This window comes from Corvus kubaryi, unplaced genomic scaffold (genome assembly GCF_017639235.1).
Source record: "Corvus kubaryi isolate FWS band 111438036 unplaced genomic scaffold, C.kubaryi_AGA036_p1.0 133, whole genome shotgun sequence".
In the NCBI taxonomy this organism is placed as follows: domain Eukaryota; kingdom Metazoa; phylum Chordata; class Aves; order Passeriformes; family Corvidae; genus Corvus; species Corvus kubaryi.
The window spans coordinates 27,698,381-27,719,108 of NW_024580667.1; the positions used below are offsets into that span (position 1 = coordinate 27,698,381).

Consider the following 20,728-nt stretch of genomic DNA (forward strand, 5'->3'; position numbering starts at 1 on the left):
TTATTCTGACTTGGTGCCTCCCACTGGTTTGTTTTCAAACTAGCACAATCTACAAAACTGGAATGAGATCTGAATTTGCATGAGCATGAAATCGGTCTGTGAGATGGAAGAATCTTCTGTATGGTCATGCATACACCATTTAACCTAGTCATAGGAAGGGGATGGGAAAGCTTGCCTTGCCTTGCCTTGCCTTGCCTTACCTTGCCTTCCCTTCCTTTCCCGAGCCTGGACTTCTGCTGCCCTGCCATGGTGCCAGGTGAGGGCCTCAAATCCTTCCTGTGCTGTGCCATGACTTGAAACTCAGCTCCTCAGCACACCAGGTTTAAGAAGGTGGTTGAAGGGTAGTTGGCTTTTACTTCCCCCATCCATGTACTGTAGGGATGGCACGTGGCCTTAAGCAGGAGCCAGCCTGGGGCCCAGACCAGTTGCAGGGGCAGTGGGCAACCATGGCCAGTCCTTCTGAGATACACACTGGGTGTATTTGTGCCCCTTTTTGTTCATTGTTGATGTGGGAGTGTAGAAAAGGCCCAGCAGAAATACAGCTTCTCTGAGGTGCTCAGCTAACATAAAGCAAAAAAGATTTGGTCATTACAGTTGAAAAAAGAAAAACTGAGTTGAAATGGAGGTAGAAGCACTGAGAGGAATTCGCTCTGTTAAAAAACAGGAGTAAGTGGCAGGTTGGGAATAAACCCTGTCTCTAAGAGAGGGCTTGATTTTTGGTTGGGAGATGCGGACAATTTTCAGATGGCCATTTTTCAGCCAAACAACCATTAAGATTTTTGCTGCCACTGCCAACCACCTCTACCTTTTTTGCATCTTTCCCAGTGTCTGGGAAAGCCAGAACATGAACACAGTGAAATGCAAGAACAACAGTGTTGTGATTCTGAAGGAGTCAGGAAAATGCTTGGATAAAATAAGCTCCAGATCTGATGAATGGAAGCAACCACACAGCTCTGTAGAAGCTGGCTGTCCAGGTGTGCAGCCACTGCAGTATAAACAAAATTATGGCAGGCCTGGAGCATCTTTTACTACTTTGTCCTTACTCTAATAGTTAGGTAATACCTTAGCAAAAATCTCTCACCATGGAATCTTCCCTCTGTTGAAATATTATTATTAATTTCTCTCTTGTGTTGTTGTATTTCCTGCTGATATAGAATAGCAAGCTCCTTGGAAATTTTTTTCCAGCAACCACAGCTGAAACACTAGGAATTTAAACTTCCTGTATTTTTAAAATTTTATTTTCTCCCCTCAAGTCTCCCCTGTTGAGGTTGTTATAGTGTATGTACCTTACACTTGTATTTAAATACAATTTTGGGAGTTTGGGATTGCTTAATCATCTCCCATTTCAGATGGATTCTCCACTTGAACAGCAGCGGCTGTAGGAGGAAAGAATAACTCAGGAGGAAAAACAAATTCAGAAATTTGCTGGCACTAAATATTGTTCAGGCCTAAAAGGGGGCTTCCACCCTCACCAGAAGTAAGCGATGTTTTAGTGTGCCTGTCCCAACTCCTTTCCACTGGCAGCTCCAGCATTTCCTTCACTGTGCACTTTGTCCATGCATCAAGCCGTGGAATACGCCAAGAGGCATTTGATTATTGCTGTAGTAGGTCAGATGAGGGCAATGTTGATTTTTTTTCCCATTTTGAACTTTGCCTTCTAATTCAGGAAACTAACTAGAGGGGAAGATGTCAGAGAAACAACTACATTACACATACTCTATCGTTTGGGGTAGTTAATAGTTAATTGGATACTGTCAAGGTCCAGTCGGTAAACCTTCCTAATGCAAACGTTCAATCAGTGAAAGGACAAAAAAGTAGGAAAGCTCAGAGAGTCCTTGTGAAATAACTGTCATTATACTCATCTTGTAACAGAGTCTTTTCTTCAGCAGACTAAGCTCTCCTGACAAAAGGACTTTTATGTGAAAATGTCTCTGCCAGTTTTTTTCCAGCACAGAAATGCAAAAATTCATATCCCTAAGCAGCACTAATCTATTAGATGCAAACAATGGTGCCTTTAATGTTTTTAGCTCGTTGGGATCTCTATAGAAAATTCTGCTATAGATGTGTCCATGTGCATGAGGACATGCACGCTCTAATTTTTGTTTGAAAGTTATTGTGCTAAATTTGTTTTTCAATAAAAAATCCACTTCATTCCACTTCTTTGTAAAAGGGAGGATTGAAGCACACATTTACATAATAAATTCTCACCACTCAATGAGTAAAATTACAGAACAGCCTGGGTGTCAAGACCTTGCAAACTTCTCCTGAGCTTCTTTATTGCGATCTGCCTGAATTGCCACCAGACCCTCTTTGAAATCTTCGAGAAAGACAGAAAAATCACTGAGGGCTACTGTGCAGGTACCCAAATGTGTAAAAATACTGTAATGTGTTGAAGCACTGGTAAGAAAAAATGAAAGCATATGGAAACTTGTTAAATGTCACTCTTCAGACAGAATAAATTGCAAGATTTTTCCACAGTTTCTAAAGTTCTAGTGGGGAGCTATCACACTACATCCAGCTTAAGAGCCTTAATGGAGAATAAAACTCCACAGGCTGCCCAGAGAAGTTGTGGATGCCCCAGGCCTGGCAGTGTTTAAGACCAGGTTGGATGGGACTTTGAACAACATGGTCTAGTGATGGGTATCCCTGCCCATGGCAAGGGGCATCGGATGTAGATTACCTTTAAAGTCCCTCCCAATCCAAACCATTATATGATTCTATAGTTCTATGGAGATTAAAATGTGTACTATGGACTTTGAAGTAGGGGGAAGATAAGCTGAGAAGGGGAAGAAATCAAGTCCATGAAAAGGATTGAACATCACCAACCCATTAGCACTACACATCAAGAGCAGAGCTCTTGTGAGGTAGATAGGGTCCTACCCTAAGCTAAGGGTGCCATCTGATCGGAATGGGAGTTTTCAGACCCTAAAAGATGCATGGAATTCCTGGAACACATTAAACGAACCACTGAAGATAGGGGATTACTTACAGAACAGCAACATCACGACCCTCAATAGTGAACCCATAGAGTAAAGCTGCCACTGACTTTCTCTCAGTGACTGCGCAGTGCAGGAACCTTTGGAGGAAACCGAATACATTTCCATACTCACACGGCTGTACCTGTGTAACCACCTCGTGGGCAGCCCACATGCCATTGCATGAGAACACTCTGCCCAGAGCGGGACAAAGCACAGAGGGTTTCTTTTACTGGCATGAAGAAACAAGCTGCTCTTTAATTTCAACAGCTCTCAATCTAAGCTCCGGGAGGTGTTTATTAGCAGGGTATGAACTCAAACGGTGAAATCCAAGACTGTGACTTCTTGTAAATCGTGAGCAAGCAGGTCACACGGGGCACCGATACATGTGGCTTGTGTGGCACTGACAGGCAGATGGAGAAACACCCACGTAGCAGGCCAGGGGCTCAGCCCTGACCAAAGTTCAAGGTACCCGCAGCTGACCAGGGAGCAATGAGCACCCAAGCGGTGACACAGCTAGGCCTTTCCCGGGGCTCTCCTGAAACCCTAAACCCCCAAAAGCGGCTCCAAAAAAGGGAACACGCTGTCGAAACCGCCTCTCAAGAACACCACCCCCGCTGCCGGCTCCCGCCGCAGCCGCTGAGGGAGGCTTTGCGAGACAGCGCCATTTATAGCCGCGGCCGGAGAGAGCGACAGGCGGCCCAGCCAATGACTGGCGCCATCCGCGGCGGCGCCCATTGGCTGCGGCGGCACCGGCGGGTGGGCGGGGCGGGGCTCCGCGCGCTCCATGGTGCTCGGGGCGGGGGGCGGTCGCCGGGGCCGGGTGCGCCGCTGACGCGGGGGGCGGGCGGGGAAGGGGAGCGAGAGCCCCGGCGGAGCCCGCACAGCCCCCGTGCCCCGCGGGTCCGCCGTGCCGGAGCGCCGCGCACAGGTGAGGATGGCAGCGGCGGTCAGCGCGTCTCGCTGCCCCTGCGCGCTCCGCGCCCCTGCGGACCGCCGGCTCGGCTCCGGGAGGGATCCAGGGACGGGCGGTTCTTCGCACCCTCTGGAGCGGGAGTGCGGCGGAGGCGCTTCGCCTCCCCGCGGGTCTCTGCGGTGTCGCCGGAGGGAGGCTGGGGGCCGTCCTGCTCCGTCATCTGCCCGCCCGCTCCCCTCTGCGCTCCCGTGCACCTGCGTGGCGGTGCGGGGAGCGCCGGCCGCTCCTCCGCAGGACCTGCTGCCGCCCTCTCCCTTCGCCCGCTGCCCGGGGCTGCCCGCGGGGGTCCGGGGCAGAGCGGCGCTGCGCCCTCTTCCTCTCTTGCTGGGGTGCCTGGGGGATAGCCCTCTTCTCACCCTTCCTCCTCCCCGCGCGCTGGGATCGCAGGGGCGTTCGGCAGAGTTTGCAGTTTCCTGTGTCTGTTCCTTCCCCCGCAGCCTCGCCGCGATGCCCCGGGCGCCGCGCACCTCCCCGGACCGGCGCTCTCCTTCCCCGCCTCTCTCCCTCCCTCTCTCCCTCCCTCTCTCCGTCCCCGTCAGCTCTCGCCCTCTGCCGCCCGGCAGAGCTGGCGGCGCCCGGTGCCCGTACCCTACCCCCCCGATTTTTCGCTCCCCGGCGAGATAGCTGCGACCGGGGCGGAGGGACACCGTGGAAGGTCCTGACTAACTCGGGACAGTTTCCACGGAGGCAGCCGATCCCTCTTCCCCGGTTTTGAGGGCTGCGGGATGCCAGGGCAGCGGGTGGCGGCGCCCAGTTGCGCGCCGCGGGCTGTGCTGGAGCGTGTCAGTGGAAATAAGGTGGAAAAGCCCCTGTGTAGCAGGTTCCCGCCGCCTTTACCTTTTAGCTGCCGTTTCCTCATGGACCGTTCTTCCGTGCCTTCAAGAGCAATCTTTTCAGTGCAGCGGTGCTACCGCGGTAGGTGATTTCGCACCCTCCCGGCAGGATGGGGTCTGGCTCGTCCTCGCGGAAGTCTGGCACTCTTTGTGCTGCGTTACTGCACCATCCAACCCTTCAGCAACTATGTGAAGAGCCTTTGCAGGCGCGCTGGAGTGTATCAGTTTTTATGCTTTGCGGTTGGGAATGTGTTTTGTATGTATTTTGGGAATGTCTGGATACAAGCAGAAACTTCTTAGTTTACTTAAGACGTGATTCAGTAGGGTTCCGCTCAGCGTCCGAGAGGTGCCGGCACCTTCAGCACCCATGGCCTTCAGCATCCAGCCGGGTCATTCCCTTCACTCTGCAGTGGGAAAGGTTCAGGTCATAATGGCACTGGCAAATTTCATAGGCTTCATCTCTCTAGTTATACCCTATCATACTGTCATCTCAAACTGGATTACCCCTCAGTTAAATTTGTTTAGATTGTGTTGTAAATTATTGAACAAACCTAAAGTGACCACCTGGGAGTTAAATAATTTACGTGCATCTACACATGTATTTCTGCTGGTTTAGGTATATGCATTTTTAAAAGCTGAAACGTGTCTGATTCATGCATGGCCTTGATGTACGCAGTTTGATATCGTGAAATGCTTGAATAATCATCCAAGTACTGCTGAGCTGCTGGTTCCTGTGCTAAGAGGAATGGTTACAACACTCGAAGAGAAGGATGAAAGCAGAACCAGCCAACTCAAACCCATGATAATTATTGATTTGACACAATTTTGTGCATACTGACTGCTGGTTGAATCATGTTGCTACTGTTCTTTTTACTTTTTTGCTTTCTGAATTTTTTCTGACTGTGTTTTTGAAGATTCAGATAGCACAGTGAGAGGCCCTGATCGCAACATCTTGATTTTGTTGCAGCAAATGTAAAAATTATGCCCACATTTTCTGGCAAGGCAGATGGTTCACTTTCCTTGCATTATCAGATAATATTTCTACTCGCCTGGTTGCCCTCTCTTGTTAGCACATTGGACCAGCTGTCAGTTGCCCCCACTGGGATGATCCCTTTGGCTTGCAGCCTGGTCCTTTGTGCACACCTGAGCTGCTCCAGAGAGATCTGACTGATGCTAAAATAATGGGGAAGGTAGATAAGAATTTAGCCATCCTTGCTTCAGAGACACTTCATCTGAGTTAAACTGTTAGTGTCAGTATCCTAGTTGCTTATTCTGGTAGTGTGGGAATCACATGAACTTCCTAAATTCACATAGACAGTCCTCATAAAACTTTGGGACTTGGGATCTTTGCCTCTCCTTGCTGTTAAAGTTCATCAAGACTTTTATCTTATCACCTGATTATTATTGCTAACACTTCTGGCTTTTATTATGTCCATCTCCTATTCAGAGTGCTGGTACTGATGATATTTCCTGGCACTCTGCTTTCTGTGTTAGCTCTCTATAGGTGTCTCAGTTGTCTTTATCTCTCATTGTGTTGAGCTCGGGTTTCTCAATATCATAAGGCCTTTTGCAGTTCTTTCTATTCCAGTTGATTATTTTGTTTCTCACTGAATTTTACCATCCACTCTGTCTGCTTCCCGTGTACTTGCATTTGTTCCCTTCCTCGTAGGCACTTTGGGCTTTCTGAGTTAAAGCCACAAACTTATCTGTGCATGAAATTCCTCAAAGCAGACTACGTTACTAGCATTATACGTGAGATAACTGTGGTCCAAAGGTAAACACTTCCTGTAACCTGGATGTTGTGACCAAGGTTTGAACACAAGAGCGTATAGTTCTGCAACTTTGTTTGCTTCTCTTCTTTTGTTAACCATGCCTGTTGGTTATGCCTTGTTTTGCGAGCCCTTTGGTAAAGGTAATATGTACTGTGGTATAAGCTTGGAAGAGTAGTTCAGATTTGACTGGAATCTCTTGGTACCATAATAATAAAAATTATTTTTTCCCCTGTTCTGAATGCAGCAGGGCAAGAAGGTGACAGAGATTGCTTCCAAGGAAAATGCAGAGCAAGTTATTTATTGCTGAGTAACATACTTGTTTCAGATACAGTTTATAGTGGGGGAAAGAACCTGGCAGTGCCTTGAAAGGATGTTGACTGCTAGTGTTTGACTACTGTAAAGGATGATTTAACACTTTGAAAACCTCTCCCCTCTCTTTTAAAGTTGGTTTATTTATTGCCCTATACTCTCTTTGTCTTGCTTAGGACAATGTGATTAGATGCTGGCTGTGTTCGGCCAGTTGATGATTTTCTGATACCAGCATATGGAACCTTCCTCAGGGGTAAAACTGAACATGGTGTTCAAAGTTCTGGTCTGCCAGCTCACTGGAGGCAGTTCTGCTTTTGCAGTTACATGAGGCCTCACTGATTTCCGAGGGGTTTTGTTGAAGTGAGGTCTTAGGAGTGGGGCCTTGAGTTGCTGCATCCTGAGAGCAGCTCTTGTGTCAGTTTGACACCTGCCAGGTGACACATGACCTTGCCTTGAGTTGAGAATAAAATGGTAGTGTTGGTGATGGGTATGTTTGTCCTTCAGTGACCAAATTCCTGTGAAATACAGCTCCCCCAGATGCAGTCTTAGAAAAGGCACACAATAATCTAACAAGTTCTATTCTCTTAGCCAAGACTGAGGCAGTGAGAGGGAGGTGCGTGTAAGACACAACAATGAGGGTGTAGTGTATTTCGGTTCTTGGGGGACTCTTCTAAGTATTTTTGGCATAATCTGTTAAAATTTTGTTTCCTTTAAACAGTACTAGAAGAATAAAGAGAAGCTGGATTGATGAGAACTATAAGAAAGCATACAACAGTTTGGAATGGATTGATTTATGATACGTCTGATACATGAGAGCTACATTTTGTGTCACTGTTGTCCAGCTGCTGCTGGAGTACTTCAGCTGACTTCATTGCACCAAGCCCAACAGATAGGTCCTCATCACTAACAGAACATAAACAAGTGTGATGCTGAAATGAGATGAGGCTCCGAAATGGAACTGTGGCCACCGTGTTAGTATTCATCACTACTTTCCTCAGTTTGTCCTGGTATACTGCATGGCAAAATGGGAAAGGTAAGTAAAAAGCTCCAAAACAAATTGACCTGCATATGGCTGTGTGCTGCTGCTGTATGTTAGCGATCTGTAAATTGCTTGTTGGCTAGCTCTGCTACAGAAGGTACTGCCTTGGTGAGAAATAAACACTTGCTAGTAAGTTAAGGAAAATTAACTTTGAGTGGTCCCGATTTAAAAAGGAAACAAAAAAAAGTACCTGAATAAAAACAAATGCTGCTCTTGGAGGAAGGGGTTGGTCAAGGCTGAAGAGTTGTGGTTTGATTTTATTATTTTTTGTTTCCTGGTTTATGGTTGTTGGAGAAACATATGTTTGTTTTTGGTTGGTGGTTTATTTATTTTTTTTCACATGTACCATATGGCCAATGGACCGAACTAGAGAATGTTATTTTTGGTGCTGCTTTCTGTCTTCCCTGGTGATTTACTGATGGCAATGGCAAACTGCCAATTAGCACTGTTGAAAGACTTTTCTTGCTGTCTTTGAAAATTATTTAAAACACTTTTTGTCAAAGTACCGTATAAGAAGTTAAATAATATGAGCAAATGTACTAGGCAATAGGAAATGCATCTATTAAAATAACATGAGCAATTTTATAAAATACTTAAGTAACTGTTTTGTGTAGTAGACTTTTACCTGTTCATCTATCTTTGATCTTACTGCACTCCCTGTGAACCCTGAAGAATTCAGTTTTTCTAAGGGTTGGGATTGTTTATGATAATAAGATGATTTGGTTTTGTCCTTGTCCTTCAGTAAAACAAATAAACTCATTCAGCAATGCTTTCTAGAAGAAGAAAGGATTGGTTTTTTTATTTTATAAACATCTGATCTCTTGAAAAATAGCAGACTATGTCCTTTAAAGATCAAGTAATTTTAAAACTAATTTCATCTTCAGTGATTGTTTTTTTCTGATTGTTCTGCAGAAAATATTTTCAGGTGTGCTTCAGGTCAAATTAGAGGAAGCTGAGGTTTTCCAGGAATACTGTCTGTTGTAGCATGGCCAACTTGTAACCCTTATTTAAGTATAACAGAAGCAGCTGAGTTCTGTGGCATGCTGAATTTTTTTTTCCATTGGGCACTTGTGGCAGAAGCAGATGCTTTGTGGTGCAATCTCTGCTGTAGCAGTTGGTTGGTAGGCTACTCTTCTGAATGCAAGCAGCAGGAAAAATGCCAAGTTCTCAAGGTTATGGTAATATATAGATTTTTTAATTGGACAACAAAAGCATAGATGTGCCTAAGACAGAGAAGAAAGGGGTGTCTGAATAGCACTGTAAGTAGTACTTTCTTCATTTTGACCAATGACAAATTCAGTAGTTACATTTTTACTAATTTCTTGCTTCAGAACCTGATAAGAGTTTTTCTTTTACTTCAGCAGATATTTATCTATGACATTCTTTCTCAGTTTTTTTTCTTTCTTACTTGATACATGACATACAAGTCTTGTTCTCTTTTGTAAAGCATGACACAAAGAAAAGTCGCTCCTAAATTAACAAAAACTTGCTATTTGGAGAGCATACAATATATGGCACTTTGCAACAATTTAAGCTTTTGTTAGTTAGACTGCTCTATTTTTTTTATACTTTTGTTTTCCAGCTGAATGCTCAGAATCAATACTTTCTTAATGTTGGTATGAAAGTTCTGCGTTTATCTTCTTTGAGATCTTGCTGTTGAGCATTAAGATGATAATTTGTGAAATAAAAATCAGTGTAATGAGATCGATAATGTGTTAATTAATCATAAATCACAGTTATGAAACTAAAGTCTAAATAATATTGTACAAGAGAAGTTTGTACATAGAACATTCCTTTTATTTTTTTCACAGGTTATTCAAAATCAAAACAAACTTGAGTTAATTCAGTACCACATTTCCAATCAATGCACAATGGAAAAGTTTCAGAATGTGATGATAAATATTTGCTAAGGCTTTTTTTCCAATTGAATGTAATTTTATAGCCTTGTGGGATGATATTTTAATTCATTGATAACGTTTTCATTACAAATTTTTGAGTGGCTGAGTTAGAAGCAGACATAGCTTGCTGTTCCTATTCACTGAAAGGCTGTGGGATGTCACATTCTTTGATCATCATATTTTATTGTTCATTAGATTTATATTACATTTAGGTTCCTGTAGCTATTTGTTAATCTTTGGACAGCAAGTTAAATCTACAGTTAGAAAGAAAATGCCATTTTACACTTTCTTAAAGGAAAAGCAACCCCCCTCAAATTGCTCAACGATAACTGAAACAAATTCTGCTTTTAAAAGCAGAAGCATAATGCTTTTTTTTAACAACCCTAATCAGTTTTCAAGTGATTTACTTTAATTTGAAACTAAGATCTTGGATAATTGTCACTTAAAATGCAGCATCATTTGTAGAATACCAATTAGACTGGGATGATGTGATATTTTTGTAGATCATATATTTCTCTAGTAAATATATGTAGTCTTTGTCTATGCAGGATAGGATTTAGACACTTCTAAGTGATACAGACTGTGGTACTACCTTAGAGCACAAAAGTTTGTCTCAGCAGAACAATGCTTTACAAACTTTAAGATATGCTGAGAAGTTGTCAGGAGCTGAAGGAAATACTCTGTTTGAAGTGCCATTGCTGGAAAGAGCATGGCTGTATCTTACCCAGAGGTTTGATTATGTGAATAACATTTCACAAGGCAGATATTGCTGTTTGCATGAAATGACCAATTACATGGTTTTGGTTTTAATATAACTGTGTTTGAAGAAGATTGACTGAAATATCTTTGGGCATTGGAGAGAGTCTTCAAAATCAGTCCAAGATCTTTGTGGCTTTCTGGACTTTATGCAATGTGTAGAAGCACTGGTATTTGTAAGGAAGCAGTACAAGGCCTGAATGCACCTGGGAAAGACCTCTCCTGGGGGGTTCTTGCACATCAGTTTCAAGACCACTTTCTAGCATTAAAATTGGGCTATGGTTAGCATGTATGAAGTAGATGTTGGAAATGGAATCTTAAAAATGTTGATTACTGTGGTGCACAGGAGAAACACTTTTAAAGGATCTGCAGTCACTTCACATTCACAGTTAGTTCAGTGTAAGATGTCCTTGAGTTCCTCCTAAAACTGAGCTCTTACGCAAGGAGTAACTTTGTGCTTAATACCATATCTTTTGACTGAATCGTGTTTTCTGGTACTACTGACCTGCTCAGGGTCACAGGTCTTCACCACCTCATTTGTGAGCTCTAGAAATGTGGTGGGCTTTTTGCCCTAAAGACACTGCTCTTAAGAAGATCTAACCAGTACAGAACAGTACTGTATACCTATTAGACCAGTCACAAAAATGACATCAAAGCTGTTGTATGCTGTGTAAAGTGTGCAGTCTTGGTGCATTCATCTTTAATGTGACTACTGGTCTGAGTACGTAACGTTCCAGGAGGAGCACTATGTTCCATAATGGTAAAGAACTTCCCCTTCTTGGATCAACAAACTTCCTGATGGCTGTGGAAATTGGGAAGGAAGGTAAACAACTTTACTGAATTAGTCAGGCATGGTAGGATGAAATTCAAGTATTTTTTCATTTTAAGTATATGACTTTTATTCTCGGTCAAAGACAGTTTTTGGCAGTGTCTTGCATCACTTTTAGAAGATGTTTGGCTACTTGAAGTGGTAAGAACAGGTATGCAATATGTATTGTGAAAACCTGATGCAATTTAGTGCTTCAAGATTAGCTAAACAATGTTGTTTTCATAGCACCCTGAAACCATTAGTGTATTTCATCATTCTTCTTTAATGATGAAGAATTAGTTGAAAAACTTCTGTTTTTCCCTTCCTCCAAGGGTGTTGTCATAACTGCAGGATTTCCTCACTGCATGGGGATGGCTTATTTTGGTGCACCCGTGCAAATTCCCATGTGAAGACCTCCAGGAGAACTTTTTGAGATATTTGTCTAGCTTCCTAGTTCATGAAACATTCACTCATGCTTAAGTAATGAAGGCTGAGCGTGTTTTCTTTTAAGCATGATGTCTCTCGTTTGGAGAGAAAATGGCCTGGACTTTATAGTAAAAATGTCTTCTCTCTCCTCTGTTTTCACAAAATTAGAATTACCATGCTGGTTCTCAGCCACAATAATCGTAAGTGTTCAAAAGCACCTAAACTTAGCAAGGGTAACAAAACCTAACTGAGACTAAAACAAAAAGCCTCAGCCAGTGGTGGCTAATTTTGGAGTAAGAAACAGGAATATTTATCCTTGGAGGAAGAAGAGTCCTAAAGGAAGAACCACAGAGGAAACAAGGCAAGGAGGACAGAATCTGTTTGTTCTTTCTATCTATCTGTCTGTATGTCTGTCTATCTATCTATCTGTCTTCACCCTTGGCAGTAGTTATGCATATTCTCTTTAAGAAAAGGTGAGAAATCTGAGAGCTGCATGTTAGTATTTTGCATCCATAACCCACCTTAGTTTTTACATGGATCCTAAAAGAAGCTGTTATGTGTGTAAATGCTGCTAGAGCCTTCTGACTGCATGTTCTGATTTTTGGAGTTAGACACTCATTTCCCACTGATACGAGTTAAGAGCAACCAATCAAAAAAGTTAAAGGGACTACAGACTGGGAGGAGTGAGGACAGGCAAAGGGAAGGGAAGGGACAGGCTGGGATGCTAAAGTGGAAAGTGCTTATAACAATTTACATCCGTTTGGAGAAGAGAGAGCTCTTTCATTTCTATTAAACAGAAGGGAAATGTTTTCCTTTGAAAATTCTGTTGCAGATCTTCCAGGAGCTGAAATTAAAGGAAGTAAGAGTTTCCTTTTTCTTTTTAACACTAGTACATGAATGTTATTCTGTTCTTTATCTAAAATACACTTTAAGCTTGTTTTCAACAAGAAATTGGCCTATAGCTTACTGATACTAAAAGTAGTTGAATTTCATTAAAGCCAATCAGCCGATGTAGATTTGGTATGGTTACTGGGAGTCCTGTACATGTAGTGAGCACCCTGTCCCAGGTGAATAAAGCAGAAAAGCTGTATAGCTGTTCAGGTGGGACAGTGTTTAAGTCTGCAGCATCTTTGTGTCTGTCTTATGACTGTTGCAGCACATCTCCTCTGTGTGAAAAACGAGGTTCACTCTCCTGTGAGAATTTAAAAGTTTAATAGAAACACAATAAGAGGCACATAAAATAAAGCAAAGAGGTAACAGCCGGGTGCCTTAGCGCTCTGCCAAAAGCACGCCTGATGCTCAGGGATAGTCCTTTTTTTATACCATTTTTACTGTCTGTTCTTTATGCATATTCAAACTTTTCCAGAAACTGTTCTGCATGGCCACTCCTTGGTTCCACCTTTTTAGAGCATGCGTATTCTTCTGCCTTGCGGTTTTATTTCTTTTGATTCTTGGGCCTGGGCTCGATAGGTGAGAGTAGATAGTAGAGTGGGCCTCTTAATTCCCCAGACAGTCAGGGTTGATAGCAGCTTTAGGCCTCTTTGTTCTCCGGGCAGAGTGTTGATAGCTGCTTTGGCCTCATCCTCTGTTTGCTTGGAGGTTATCTTACCCACTCACACTTGCTAAATTCTTGCTGAAAAGATAGAAAATTACATCCAAACAGCAAAAGCATTTCTAACATTGTATAATATTCACCTTAATACTTGCGAGAAGCCAATATTATGATACGCGTTTATAACATCTGGCACCAGTGATTTTTGGAGAACTGCAGTGAAAAGGATTGCTACCAAAGGGGTTTTGCAGCACTGCCTTGTTCCTTGCATTTTTTGTAACCTGCTAGCTAGGTTAGCTCATCAGTTTATGGGATTATAAAACTTGGTTGCTGCCAGAGTATTTAATGGGATCTGGCTCAGCCAACATCTTGAGGTACTGCTCTTGATTACAGACTAGTGTTAGAGTTGGGGAAAGCCCATTCTTTTCCCCAGTGTGGCTTCTCTTAATTCTTCTTCAGCCTGAGTCTTCTGTGCTTCCATGAGATATCCTCTCGTGCACCCAGCCAAATAAAGACTGCCTGCTTCTTAATGCTACATTGGTGTTAAGGAGTTTTATTTTTACCAGTTTTTGGTAACAACTCCTCCAAAATGCTGGTTGCTGCTCGCAACCAGAGACTATTGAGACTATCATAGGGGTAATTTAGCCAAGCCAGGAAAGACAGTTGCATCTGACACAGCTGCTCATACCTTACTGTAACGTTTTTAAGTGAGTAAAAGGGGCTTTGCAATGATCTGTCATTTTTTGACAGTAGTTGATACTTAGTAAATCTAGATTATTAGAGGCAGAGAATTCTTACTGGATTTCAAACAGCACCACAATGGGAGGAGCAACAAAGGTAGACAAAGAGGTTGAAGTTTAAAATAGATTAGGCAAATTGGAGACTGAGTCCGGAAGCAGGGTGAATGGTGGCTTGAAGGTAGGTGAAAGTGCCTCAGTCAAAACATGGGGTTCAGTAAAGAAGAAGAAGAAGAAAATAAAATGTATACACGAAGAATTGGGAAGAAATTTGATGTTGGCATTATAGGTAGGAATGATGGTCATGTTAAGTGTGACTCATCACATTATTGCTGAAAAAAAAGAGGTGTAAGGAAATAAGTGTGACGTCTACTGCTCCAGCATGACACAGGAAGTGTTCTTTTTGCTTTGCTTTGTGCTGGGTCTGATTCAGGATGCTGCACTGGAGAGAAAATACATTCATTAGATGGGGTTCAAAGAAGCAACAAGTGATCAAAGATCCAGAAGGTCTACCCTGTAAGGGAAGGATCAGTGTCTTGACATTCCTTACTTTAAGGGAGAGGTGTGAGAAGAGAGTCAGGAGGATAATTTTCAAATGCTTTAAACATTCTTGCCAACAGAGGAAAAAAAAAAAAAAAAAGGCATAATCTATTGTTTGTGGCCATAGTGAATAACAGGATATAAGGGACTGAAATTGAGTGGGAGAGGAAGGTTAGACAGTGGACAGTTTTTGTAAGGTAAGTATAGTTACATACTGGAGTAGATTGTTGGGGAGGGGTTGATGGTGAAGAATTTCCATGTAGGCAGCTTCAAGAATAAGTTAAACCAGCAATGACAAGTAAATGTACCATAATTGGTACCAATAGAGATTTGCGCTAGCACAAAAAGAGTTAGTTACACTGATTTTTAAAGTCAATATGACACTTCCAAAATAAATCTTAGCTAGGGAAGACCTACAGCTGGCAGGAATGCTCCAGCTTTGAAGTAGCAATTGTGATGAAATTAGTTTTGAGCGGGTGATTGGGCTAGATGAACCCCAGAAGTCCCTTCTAACCTAAATTATTCTTGACATTTCCCAGGTTTATCTCTCCTTATACCAAGAGCAACATGACAGTGTGTTTCATTACTAAATAATATTGATACTTGCATGAGATATGTGAGAGTTGCCCTTTATTATAATATAATTTGATCCCTTAAAATACATAAAATATTTGCTTGTATTTTAGCAGATTCCCTTATCTGTTTATTTTTAATCTCTTACTGTTATTAACAATAAACAGCCACTTCTATAGCTAGGAGCCATGAACATACAGTGTTAGAAAAACATCAAAAAATGACTTACTTTTATTTTCAAGTGTGATTTTTTTTTTCCTTTTTTTTCCCTCACTCTCACAGTTTAGAGTAGTATCTGACTCAGTATCCCTGCTGTGTAATTATGACTTTATTTGCTGCCGTGATAACAAAAAAGCTTTTTTCATTATTGATACAATCTTTAGGATTAGAGTCCTGAAAGTTGTTTCTTTTTAAGATGAGGCACTGGTAAGTCTATAATTTAGTTTTGTTTATAATGCACTTTATTTTGTTTTCCTGAGCATGGCAGAAAGTGAATAGAAAGCAGTTTCCTTGCTCACAGTGCAAGGCTTTATTCCAGCTAGTCTCTGCCTAAAAAGCAATTACTCTACAGTATTTTAGAACTGTGCTTCCAGCTGTTTTTCTGGTAGTCTCCTCAGCTTTCATGCAGCTTTCTGCCTATTCCTGTGAATGCTTCTCACAGATGTGCCACCAATCCATCTAACTGTAAACAGCAGAATCCCCCTTTTTTTTTTGCTTGTGACAGTATATAATTTTACCATGTAATGCTCAAAAAGAATTTAAAAGTTTTCAGTGCTTATCAAGCATAAATTTTGCTATAGTAGCTTGCAGACACATATCAATGCCATGAATGTGTAAGTTTCTTCAGACAGTTCAGAGATAGGCTGAACTAAATCTTTTTTCTGTTACAAATTACTAGTGAAGTACTTGTGCCAATAAACAGCCCTCATACTTGGTTGCACAGCCCCTGGAGACACACTGTAGAGGTACTGTTAAAGATTTGAATAAAACAAGTGATGGGATTATATTTGACTTACAAGGTTGTTGTTAATTTGCAGCAATGTGTGAGCATGATGAAGCTTTGATCCTGAGTTGCTTGCAAGGAGGACAAGTTAGAAAGAATATGTTCTCAGAGTCAGTTTGTTCAACACAGTTGTCAAGGCACAAAGAAACAAGGAGCATCAGCAACCTCAACCTGCTAACGTGTATGGAAACAATAACCAGACTTCTGTGGTGGCTTGAACTTTGTGCCCAGGCTATTAAGAGTTTCTAAAAGTTTCAGCTCTTAAAATAGTGCCATTAGTTGTGAGGTTGTAGCACTCTTCTGACTAGTTATTTTTACTAGGTGAATTTTCTTCTAATGTATTAATATGTTAAATGTTTGGCTGTAGATCAATCATTACTTATCTCTTTTTAGTTTAGGAAGCTGCGTTTTCTTGCTGTAGTTCCTGCCTTGTGTGTGTATGTTTTTTTTCTGAGGGGAGGGAAGGGAGTAGTTTGAAGTAAAAGCATCTTGATTTACATGTACAGAAACTCACTGATTTACTGACAATTCTGTAGTAGAAACAAATCATGTTAAAGTGTTTGGAAGCTTTCCTGTTGTCAGAAGTAGTTGCTTTTTCTGCGTGCCAGCGTTCTGCTTTGCTGTGTACTTTGTTTCCTTGCCACATTGGACTCTTAAGTTAATTATACTGAGATTATTCAGCATCTTAACCCTCAAAAATCTTGAGCCCTGAATGTTCAAGAGTATGTGAGCATATTAATGTGATAATTCTTGGACAAGGTTTGAGACAGATATACCTGGCTTTTCCTGGACATGACGTCAATTTCTTAACGGAAATTTTGCCTGGGCAGAAATCCTTCAGATGCAGAGCCTGCAGCCTGGATGGGTGGATGCTGCTGCACAGGCATCCTGTTAGTCACAAGGTTACTGCATGACCAGAAATTCCAGTTGTGTACACACAGATCAAGTGTGCACAGTAAGTGACACCTTTGGGAAGTTTTATGTAAGTGCATAGTTGTGATAAGTAGTTGCTGAGCAATTATACAATAGTGCTCAAGTCCATGTGCTTTTGGGATGTCTGAGAGGGGTCAGCCACTCAGTTACTGCGCAGTTGGTTGCTTTCTGTACTGTGAGATACTGGCATTGTATCTGGAGGATGTTTAGAGGTGCGTGTGTTGTAGAGTTTGTTTGAGTGGAAGCATCAGGGTTAAACATTTTTGCCTTGCACAAAGGTTGTTTGCACTCTCTGTTGATGAGAGAGGCTCTGGAAGAAATAGGGGAGACCTTTCTGGAATTCACGTGTGTACACACATGCTGGTAGAAAACTGCTTTCTCATAGGTAGAGATGACTCCCTCAGGTCAGGGCTCATTTTCCCTTGTTCTCCACCACCCTGCTTTACTGAGAAGGCAGTTGTATAGAATGCAATTTTATATTGCACAAAGACCCTGAAAAAGGGATTAATGCTTTACTCTGTATTTGTAGTATGTTGCTTTAGACCTGATGGTATTTAACTCAGGAAAGTGTTTAACTGTAACTGAATGGAAGACTTCTCTTGTTGTATTTTGGGGATCCAGCAATTAGTTGAATTGAGTTTTGTGGTATTTTAGCTACAGATTAAAGTGATCAAAGGTTTGAATTGGGTGAAGCTGAGAATTTGTATTTATGCAGGAAAAAATTGATGCTAGGGCATTTACAGTATGTATATACTGTAGTAAGTGCTTTAAGTTGTTTTAAGTGCAGTCATAAGATAACCTAATGTCTTGGATAATGAGCGTAGGATGGCTTTTTTTCAAAATTCAAAATGTCACTGCAGCTTCTTTTGCATTAAAACATGCTGCTGTATCCTCTTTTTCCCTCTGTCACAGGCTGTTAGGACGAGGACAGAGCATCTTCTTGGTCAGGCAAAGGGAGAATGTCTGGAGCTCAGCAGCAGTGTGGGGGTTCACTGTGTGCAGCCACTGCTCACGTTCTGCTGACTGAGTGGGTGCAGAACTGCTGCAGCACTGCTGCTGCTGGGGTTGAAGGCAGATGCTGCTCATGGGTAGAAGGTCTGTGTGGGAAGACATACACAGGGAACAACATTAGGGGTTGTGTAGTTCATGAAGTTCACTTGGTTCCGTGTCTCAAGCCTGTCCAGGTCCCTCTAGATGGCATCCCTTCCCTCCAGTGCATCAGACACCACACAGCTTGGTGGTGTTGGCAAACCTGCTGAGGGTGCCATCAGTCCCACTGCCCGTGTCACTGACAAAGATGGTAAAAAGTGCTGGTCCCCATATTTACTCCTGGGGGTACCATGCATCAGTGGTCTCCACTTGGACATTGAGACTTTGCAACCATCCAGCTAAATTCCTTACTCACTGAGTGGTTCATCTGTTAAATCCATGCCTCTACAGTTTGGAGACAGGGATGTTGTGCAGGACAGTGTCAAATGTTTTGCACAAGTCTGGCTATTTGCAAGAGGTGAGAGTTAGAGGATGAGAGGGAGCTTGAATGATTACCAAATTGGTAATTTTATGGTAACTTGTTTTCTCTTTCAGGTCCCTTTTCCAGTTTTAACTTACCAAGTCAGTAACAAGGAGAATCAAACCCCCTGCTTCTGTGAATTCTGTTACAGCAGAGCATGCTATATTAGTAAATGGAATTAGAAGTTCAGTAGGTTATTAAAAGTGGTATGCAGAGAAATATTTTTCCTTAAAATAAAAAAAAACCACAAAAGAACTGCCTAGGAATTTGAGACCACTAGATAGCACAAATATTTTGGTATCTTAATATAGGTATATGTGCTTGTTTGTAGAAAGTAGCTGAAAGTATTATTGTCTGATTGAGGTCTGAGGAGAAACACGAGATGTCACAGATGACTTGTAGTCAAACTGACTGTAAGAGGTCGAGTTACCTACAGGGTAATTACATTTGTTTACATGGTCAGTAAATCTGTAAGTATTTCAGGTGAAGGTGTTGTTTCTTGTGCTCTTTTAACAGATGTGAAAGAAATGTGTTATATCAAGTTTAGATTTTGTTTTTATTTTAATGCTGAAATTATGATACCCCACAGAGATGCTGATTATAAAGCCACACTGCTCAGATCAGATCAACAGTTACGACTTCTTTGATATGTCCTGTTAGGGATGAGTGTAATTAGCTGCTCTGTGATTTTTAGAAGATACTCTTGTTCATTGGTAACAATAAAATGTATGTATAGACACACATCAAAACTAAATGATGGAAGCGAACATAATAAATGAATGCAGCGTGTATGCTTAATACATGTGTTTCTGCAGAAGGGTAGAATGGATTTTTTTTATTTTAATATGTTAAAAAATGCAGTAGAAATGCTTTCTTTTGCCTTATATGCTTCAGTCCTTCAGTGTTGCCAAGAATGCAGGCTAGCTATTGACCTGTCCTGTATCTTGTATTTCAGTGTTATGGTTGTAATGTTTGCTTAAACTGGAGCTTTGTGCCTGCTTGAGCAGTATAGTTACAGTCTTGCTCTTTATGTGGCAGTTAGTTTGAAAAAATAATTGTGGCATAATGATCTTTGTAAAAGGTGTCGCTGTAAATTGTGGTTTTGAGGTAATACTGTGATGTTGTTGAAGGCTTCCTAGTTTCTTTTATACTGTTGTACACTTTAAATCTTGTGCAAGACATGTCAGAAATGTCAAAGTGGGAGGTTTTTATGACAATTACTTGAAGGTAATTTTTTTTCACTGTGAAGAGTTACTGTTCAGGTTACATGAATTCAGTGGTTTGTATACTCGGCTGAGCTTTTCTTTTATCAATTTCTTAAACTGAACTCTTTATGCAATGAATTTCTACAACAGAAGTTGCAATAGTTGTTGTACTGCTTTGCTTTTTGGAGAATAGAATATATGAAGCTTTTATTTATTCCTTAGTGTTTCTATTCAGAGATAGAGATGTGTTAAATACTGATTGCTTATTGTGGGACAGGTTTAGCATATGATTTCAGTGACCTTTTTATATCACTTTCCCCTTAAAGAAGAAATGCCAGTAGAGGTGTCTGTACTTCTTAGCACTGGGAATAAAATCAGAACCAAATAGCTGGAACCTAAAAAGCCCGGAGGTTTATATTTATCCAGAGTCTTGGGCAGTGCTGTTTACTAGTCATGGAAGTGTGAATCCTAGTAAAGTTAACAGTCAGATCAGGACAAATAATTTGCAAATGTGTGATTTCTTTTTTTGTTTGTTTGTTTGCTTTTTCCCCGTCACTGTAGCTTGCTGTTCTCTGCTTTAAAAGAAGACCTTCAGCTCAACTGCTGCCAATAACTCTTCTCAAACAAATCATGTGTTTAATTATCCTTATTGTCTGAAGCCAGTGCACAGACAGAACACCATATGCTTCTGTTGACTTGACCTCCTTATTTGTGGGTATCTGGATTTTCTGTTATAGTATTCTTTTTATTCCTTGTGTCCAAAGGAACAAGGAATTCAGACTCTCTGTCAGCCCTCATCAGGGGAGATTTGGATGTGGTGTCATACTAGATTTTATAATGGTTTTGGAAATCTTCTGAATTGTGACCTTTCTCTAGTGAAAAA

The 20,728-nt window shown here is 41.7% G+C and overlaps 1 protein-coding gene across 2 annotated transcripts in view; it reads left to right on the forward strand.

Annotated features, from left to right (window-relative positions):
- Nucleotides 1-3,818: 3,818 nt before the first annotated feature.
- MGAT4A (alpha-1,3-mannosyl-glycoprotein 4-beta-N-acetylglucosaminyltransferase A) overlaps nucleotides 3,819-20,728 on the forward strand; it is a 75,611-nt gene continuing 58,701 nt past the window's right edge. Inside the window, exons 1-2 of one of the 2 annotated variants that reach the window (XM_042040805.1) lie at nucleotides 3,819-3,906; nucleotides 7,584-7,898. In XM_042040805.1, coding sequence (XP_041896739.1) covers nucleotides 7,805-7,898 — 94 coding nt within the window. In that variant the 5' untranslated portion in view covers nucleotides 3,819-3,906; nucleotides 7,584-7,804. Of the gene's footprint in view, nucleotides 3,907-4,427; nucleotides 4,867-7,583; nucleotides 7,899-20,728 lie in introns of those variants that run through there. The other variant, XM_042040817.1, reaches the window with a different exon arrangement.